The following is a 7,292-nucleotide window of genomic DNA, read 5'->3' as shown; positions in this document are numbered from 1 at the left end:
TCTGATTTATCGCACAAGCCCGCAGCCTTCCACTTTTAAACATTAACAAAATAAACGTAACTCTGTTACACGGAGTGTTTCACGTGGAGTCTCATAGTTCAGCTGAAGCTGTTCTTTAAAACAGAGAAGCAGGTTTCTGCTTCTGACATTAGTTATTGTGAGCGCTGGACATGATTTGCACTCCAGCCTCTCATTCACTGCCAAGCAGCGATCGGCGCTGCCTCAGGAAGTTCCAAATAAGGACAGGGAAATGGAAACCCACCGGAATAGGTCCTTATGTAGTCACGACCTTATAAGGCACGGCGGAGCCGGGCTTTCCGGCAGCAGTGCAGCCTGCTGCACAGATGGGAAATCCAAATCAAATCTTTGGGGCGACGAGAGAGCAAGACTTATGCTGCTGTCTCACGGAGCTCTTCTGCTATGAAGACACATTGATTCGGGACTGAGGAAGAGCGGCGTTGTCTTCGCAATTTACTGCGATAGCTTAATATAAAGTCTCTCCTCTCTGCTTTCCCCCAGGCCAGCGTCATGTGTCCTCCACTGCAGTGCCTAAATATGGGCTTCCTCCGCTCCATATATGGACATCTACGTCACGGCAAGAGGGTATAAAAGGAGCGGGGAAACCTTTCAGCTCAGAGAGCCCTGAGAGCCCACAAGAGCAACTGTTAGAGCAGAGATAGATAGACAAACACACAGAACTCCCTTCGAGTAATATCACAACAAAAGTACAAAGTCAATTCAAAACAAAATCCATCCAAGAAGGTTAAAACCTGATTGGATAAGCCATTTTAATACATAGATACAAAATCAAGATTGATCTGTTGATTAATTTCGATGGATCTTAGGGAATGAGTATAAAGGACACTTTTGATTTTTTTTCTGAAAAGACAAGTGGATCTTTACTCATCTCTGAGAGAAAAAGGAAAACAACAGGACAACTGGAGAACAAGAATCACGGAGCAAGACAGAAAACAACACCTTCCTCGACATCAGCAGAAGTGTGCAGCACTCCCTAAGCTGGGCTAAGTGATTCCCTCCACCTGCGAGGCACCGCTCTGCCAGCGTGCATCCAGCCTCACTGCACTCATCAACAGCCACCAGCGCAGCTCCAGCACCAGCAGAGGATGGCTGCAGCCAAGACCGAGATGATCCTCCCAGCCCTGCAGATCTCAGAGCCTCTGAGCTTCCCTCACTCCCCCATGGATAACTACCCGAAGCTGGAGGAGGTGATGATGCTCAGCTCTGCAGGGACCCCCTTCCTCACCGCCTCAGCACCCGAAGGTGCGGGCTTTGGCTCCGGAGAGCCAGGAGAACAGTACGACCACCTTGCTGGAGGTAAGATCTGGAAATTGTCCCGTTTTGCCTCTGGTTGTCTGTGCTGCATGCAAAACTGAGCTAAAGATAATACTCTAAGCTAAACTAAACCTAGAAAAGAGTTAAGAGACATTTACAGCTGGATAACTTTTACTTAAGCCACTATTTAGGTTTTGCTGTGTATTATTAATTTACATTACATTCATCATGGCTTGTGTTGAGAAATGTTATACTTAAAGGGGAATTGCAGGCTACAAGTACATTTTAATTTAAGCTGACGGGACACATAAATTAAAATATTAAATTCCACAAACGAACAGAAACAGCAAAAAAATAAAAAATGAAAGGACTTTATATCAATGTATCGAATCCCTGTCAACTCTCAGAGGAGTCAAACACTGCTCAGTCACCGCGTGCCTCCAGACACTCCTAAAGCTCAATTCAAATTGCATTCCTAAACCAGCTGATCTGCAGTTTCGGTAATCAATTGCCTCGGGCTCTGCGATGGGCTTCGAGAATGTGCACGTTTGTGCGTGTTTGTGTGCAAGACAGGAAGGCTGTAATGTAAGATTGAGAGTGTGAACAGAGGAAAATGCAGGCACAGAAAGCTTGCACAGCAGCTCTTGTTGATGTTTGAAAGAGATAGTTTTGGAGTTAAGGGGGAAAGAGTTTACTTGGAGGATGTTTCTTTGCGTGGGCACCTGACTGATCAGTCTCAGAAGAGAGGGGTGACACACTGTCCACCGCTCTGGCAAGATTCCCCCTCTCCCTCCCTCTGGATATTGACAGTTTGATTAATGTCTCCTCTTTCTCTGTGCTCCCTGCAGATACGCTACCTGATATCCCCTTCAACTGTGAGAAGTCAGTGGGAGAGCAGACCTACTCCACCCAGAGGCTGCCCCCCATCTCTTACACAGGCCGCTTCACCCTGGAGCCAGCCACCACCTGCAGCAACAGCCTCTGGGCGGAGCCCATCTTGGGCCTGTTCACTGGTCTGATGGGCAACATTGCACCCAGTTCTTCCTCTGCTGCCTCACAGACCACCTCGTCCTCCTCTTCATCCATCCCGTCCGCCACTTCTTCCTCTTCTACCTCCTCATCTCAGAGCCTCAGTTCCTCCATTCACCATAGCGAGCCCAACCCCATCTACTCAGCTGCCCCAACCTACTCCAGCCCCAACTCTGACATCTTCCCAGACCAGGGCCAGGTTTTTTCCAGCTCTGCTGGAACAGTGCAGTACCCTCCCCCGGCCTACCCCAATGGCAAGACCTGCAACACTAGCTTCCCTGTGCCCATGATTCCTGACTACCTCTTCCCTCAGCAGCAGGGAGAGATCAGCCTGGTGCCCCCTGACCAAAAGCCCTTCCAGAGTCAGTCAAGCCAGCCCTCCCTCACTCCTCTGTCCACCATCAAGGCCTTTGCCACCCAGACTGGTTCCCAGGACTTAAAGAGTGTTTACCAGTCCCAGCTGATTAAGCCCAGCCGCATGCGCAAGTACCCCACCCGGCCGAGCAAGACACCTCCTCACGAGAGGCCCTACGCTTGCCCTGTGGAGACCTGTGATCGACGCTTCTCCCGGTCTGATGAGCTGACACGTCACATCCGCATCCACACGGGCCAGAAACCCTTCCAGTGCCGCATCTGCATGCGCAACTTCAGCCGCAGCGACCACCTGACAACACACATCCGCACTCACACCGGAGAGAAGCCCTTCGCTTGCGAGATCTGCGGACGCAAGTTTGCCCGCAGTGATGAGAGGAAGAGGCACACAAAGATCCATCTACGGCAGAAGGACAAGAAGGCAGAGAAGGCAGGAGCAGTGGTCGTGACAGCAGCGCCGGTATCAGCAGCTTCGCCTGCCTCCAGCTATCCTTCTCCCATCACCTCTTACCCCTCTCCAGTGTCTTCTTACCCCTCTCCCGTCACCTCCTGCTACTCCTCTCCCGTCCACACTTCCTATCCATCTCCTTCCATCGCCACCACCTACCCATCAGTGTCCATGTCCATGTCCAGCCCCTTTCAGTCCCAGATGGCCTCCTCCTTCCCCTCCTCAGTCGCCTCCAACATCTACAGCTCCCCCATCCCCACCCCATTATCAGACATGCAGACCACTCTCTCCCCAAGGACAATCGAGATCTGCTAAGAAAGAGCAAAGACAAAAACTTTTTATAGTCTCTCTGCACCTCTCCTTTCTTAAGGTTCTTTGAGGGGAAATAAATCAGCATCAAAAAGAAGACTTTGTTTCCCCTCCAAAATGCACTTTTTGGTCTGCTCCATGTGCAGTGTTTGGTGAATCTTGAGATTTACCTGAAAGAGAGAAAAAGACACATTTCAAGGACTGGGCAAAGACAATAGAAGATGAAAAGGGATTTCTTTCTGTCTCAGTAAAACAAATGCAGGACTTTGAATGCATAAGGGACTCAATAGAAAGAGCGTAGAAACCGGCACTGACAAGTCTCTACCATTAGGTACACAAAAACCTAGAGACAAACTGTTTGCCAGCAGTTGTGGTGCTAAGGCACTCACACAGTACAAAAGACATTGAATGATATACATAAGCTACCATATATGTATATTGTACACGTGCCATGTTTCGTTTTTATCATTCTTTGGTACCATTGATGTGAAAAATGATTTGCATATTTGCATTGTATTATTTGAAGTGAGCAGGGCCATATTTTCTACATACTTTCTCTATTATGTAGTGATGATGCTGTGATACGTTTTGACATTGTTTGAAAAAAGCACTTAAGTATTCAAGCATGAGTAAGAGTGATGTTTCTGTTTGTATATATCATCCACTGGTACTATCTCTTTCTCTCTTTCTCACATGTGACATATCGCTTGGTTATATGGGAAAAATAGAGAAAAGGACACAAAAAAAAAAACGTTTTCAAAAAAACTAAACAAGACAAACGCTCCCGTTATTTGGTGCCTTTTTGTGAAGCCTTGCTGATGGTGTGACTCGACTGAGCGCGAGAGAGGGTGCACTGCATCTCGCCTTAAGGGTTGAGGGAATATTTTTGTTACAGAATGTAAGTCATACTCAGAGGGAGGTAAAGGGACGAGCTATGAGGGCACCGCTTCATTTCATTAGAATGTAAGCAAAAAAGGAGAAAAACTATAAAGTATATTTTTGTAAAACTTATGTGTAAATATCCACATCTTCAAGAGCTGGAATGTTGAAGTTACCTACTGAGTAGGCATTGGGATTCTTTTGTATGTTAAATACATGCAGTTCATTATTATTTTGTGGTTATCATTATTTTGTATTTGTGTTTGTTAAAACAAGTGACTGTTTCTGGCTTCTAAACACATTGAATGCGCTTAACTGCCAATGGGATATTTGGTGTACAAGATATCCTCCCAGAAATGAACTATAAATAAAAATATGAATATATATGTATATTTGTTCTCATGCTTTATTGTCAGACTGTGCTTTAATATATTTCTATTGGTGCGTTAAACCAATTTATAAACCCCTCATTTCTTCACGTTCATCCCTCATACATGACCATATATGCCATCATCTTATATGTTAATTGTATGCAGATTCTTAATGGATTATTATACCACAACTTCCCATCACAGCAAGGTACCATTTCATTTGAGGAATATCTGCAGAGCATGATCTTATTAAAACTCTGTTTCAATTGCTGTTTTCGGATTGAACCCTGTATGAATGATAACACAGATGCATGACTCCCGTGCCTATGAACACTAAAGATGAGAAATTCTTATCAGAATCCAACATGCTCTTGAAGATATGGAGCTGATCTTCATTTCCATTTCATTTTAGATTTTATGATACAAACTAGTCCTTAATGTTGAGTACACAGACTTCCAGCAATTTGATCTGCATGCTATTAGAATTTTTATTTTGTTTTTTTTTGGAGAGGGATATTTTAAACCTACTGTGTTTAGAAGTGCACAGGGTTATTTTCACAGAGTGCAGGTGAAATCCATCACATGATAATTACCTGCTTTTCTGCAAATGTGCTTGGCGTGATGCTGTCACCCTGTAGTGAATGAGCTGTTACACACATATGGGCATTAAATGTGTAGGTTAGGCTGAATTGTTGCACGGGTGCAGCTGAACAGACTAGCCCTGTAGGTTTAACTGCTGTTTTTTTTTTTTCAAGAAAAATATAATAACAGCCTCTTTGCACTGTCATTATTCATCTGCCCCTGTTCCCAAGGCAAGAAATTCTTGCTACATGTTTGAAAATAAAACAGCTTAGTTTTTATAGCCTATGTAGACAAGAATCCGTCTCAGTTTTTCTCTCAGAGCTTTGGAGTAATTCTGTGTTGTGAAATGCACTAACCAAAATACTCACAAATGCGAACACAGCTAAAATAGAAAGCGAGAAAACAAGTAGAAGAGAGTGATGAAGGGAAAAGGAAAATAATTAAGATAATTGGTCTCCTGATCCCAAATTGACTTTCTAAATTGGGTCTGATGAGGTCTGTGTTTGTGCGCACATGTACTGTATGCAGGAATTTGTGTGCGATATACACAGTGACTGTCTGTAGACTCTGATTAATGTAGTTGTTTCCTGCTGTGTGTCTGCATGCTGCTGTGGTGATGTGTAGGTGTGTAATAGTGGGAAATTTGCCGTGTTGGCAATTGTTGGTCTGCTCTGTGTGTCCTTGGTCAAAGCTCTGAATCCCCATGAAACAGATCTACAGTACCTGGACACCACTCTCTCATCTGCTGACAATTTGCAGGTGTGTTAGTGTGTATGTGTGTGTGTGTGTGTGTGTGTGTGCGTTTGAGTAGCCATAGTAGGTACAGTATAAACACACCCAAATGATAAAGCAAAATGCGGCAACATTTACCAACGGAAAGTAACAAGGGTCCATTTTTTTGGAAAGAATTTGGATCGCTGCTATAATTTAATAAATAAATATACAATACATGCAGGTAAGAGGATATACTTTAACAAAACACAAATCAGCACTGTGGTTGATCTCCGAGTTAAATCACACAGAACCACATTCAGCTCAAGCCTCCTTGTGTGGCTCAAAATCCTGAAATCTGTCATTTCCTGTCATTGTTTACAACATTATTTTGGTCTCTGGCTGTAAATCAAGAGCTATTCAGCAGCTTTTGCATCAAAACGTTCTCATACTGCCATGCTTTAAAGAGTCTTTTACTCTGTGTGAAAACCACAGACTGTGCTTCTCTCAGCCCTTTCTCATGTTAAGAGACAATATTTCAGCCAGTATTGTCACAGTCCATAACCAAAATAAGACAGACGACCAACATCCCTCTAAGTGTGAGGGAATTGTACAGCCCGTCATATCCTCTTGCTCTGATTCAAGGCTTTTCCTTTTATATCAAAGCTCACGCGCTGAGCCTGTTCTGTTAAGGGAGGGGTGCGAGGAGCGAGAGAGGATTTGGGAGTGCAGTTGCATAGTGGCTTCACTCTGTTGTAACCCACAACGGAGCCACCTCACGCCCCCAATGGGCTTCCACTTCAAGAGCCCTGCCTTTGTTCAAAAATGTATTTGTTCTCTTATTCTTTTTGGGAACTGTGTAAAACAAAAAAGGACGAATGGCAAAAATAACTGTTCTTTCTCCCTCAGCCCTCCAAACCCACTCCACTACCACCTCTCTCTCTTTTTCTCCCCTGTCTGTCTCTACCTAGCTCTCCCTTTCTCGTAGTGAATATTTTTCTGGAGATGCTAATGATCTCCCCCCTCTGTATTCTGATGCAAGGTCTGTCTACACTTTTCCCTTTCATCCACATACAAATGTGCTCTTATTGCCTCTTCGCCCTCGGGCCTTTTAAGATGCCTTTTTGAAATATGCCGTTTGATAAGCACATCATTGGCCAAGTTCCCGCAGTGATTAGAGATCTCTTTAATGTGAGCAAGTTAGAGAGTGAATGAGGGGCTCCGGGGCCGGCAGCTATCTGTTCTCCTCTGCACTCACCCCTTGACATACATGGACCACTGGGGAGAGACCAGCGTTG

General features: G+C 44.7%; 1 protein-coding gene across 1 annotated transcript; it reads left to right on the top strand.

Annotated features, from left to right (window-relative positions):
• Positions 1 to 618: 618 nt before the first annotated feature.
• Positions 619 to 4,720, top strand: egr1 (early growth response 1). Its single transcript, XM_034883796.1, has 2 exons — positions 619 to 1,335; positions 2,142 to 4,720. Exons 1-2 carry the CDS (start codon positions 1,125 to 1,127, stop codon positions 3,455 to 3,457), a joined length of 1,527 nt encoding a protein of 508 aa, XP_034739687.1. The 5' UTR covers positions 619 to 1,124; the 3' UTR covers positions 3,458 to 4,720.
• The last annotated feature ends 2,572 nt before the right edge of the window (positions 4,721 to 7,292 follow it).

The sequence above is a fragment of the Etheostoma cragini genome, chromosome 10 (genome assembly GCF_013103735.1).
Source record: "Etheostoma cragini isolate CJK2018 chromosome 10, CSU_Ecrag_1.0, whole genome shotgun sequence".
Taxonomy (NCBI): domain Eukaryota; kingdom Metazoa; phylum Chordata; class Actinopteri; order Perciformes; family Percidae; genus Etheostoma; species Etheostoma cragini.
The sequence above is the reverse complement of the archived record's forward strand: the minus strand, read 5'-3'. Positions and strand labels throughout refer to the sequence as shown.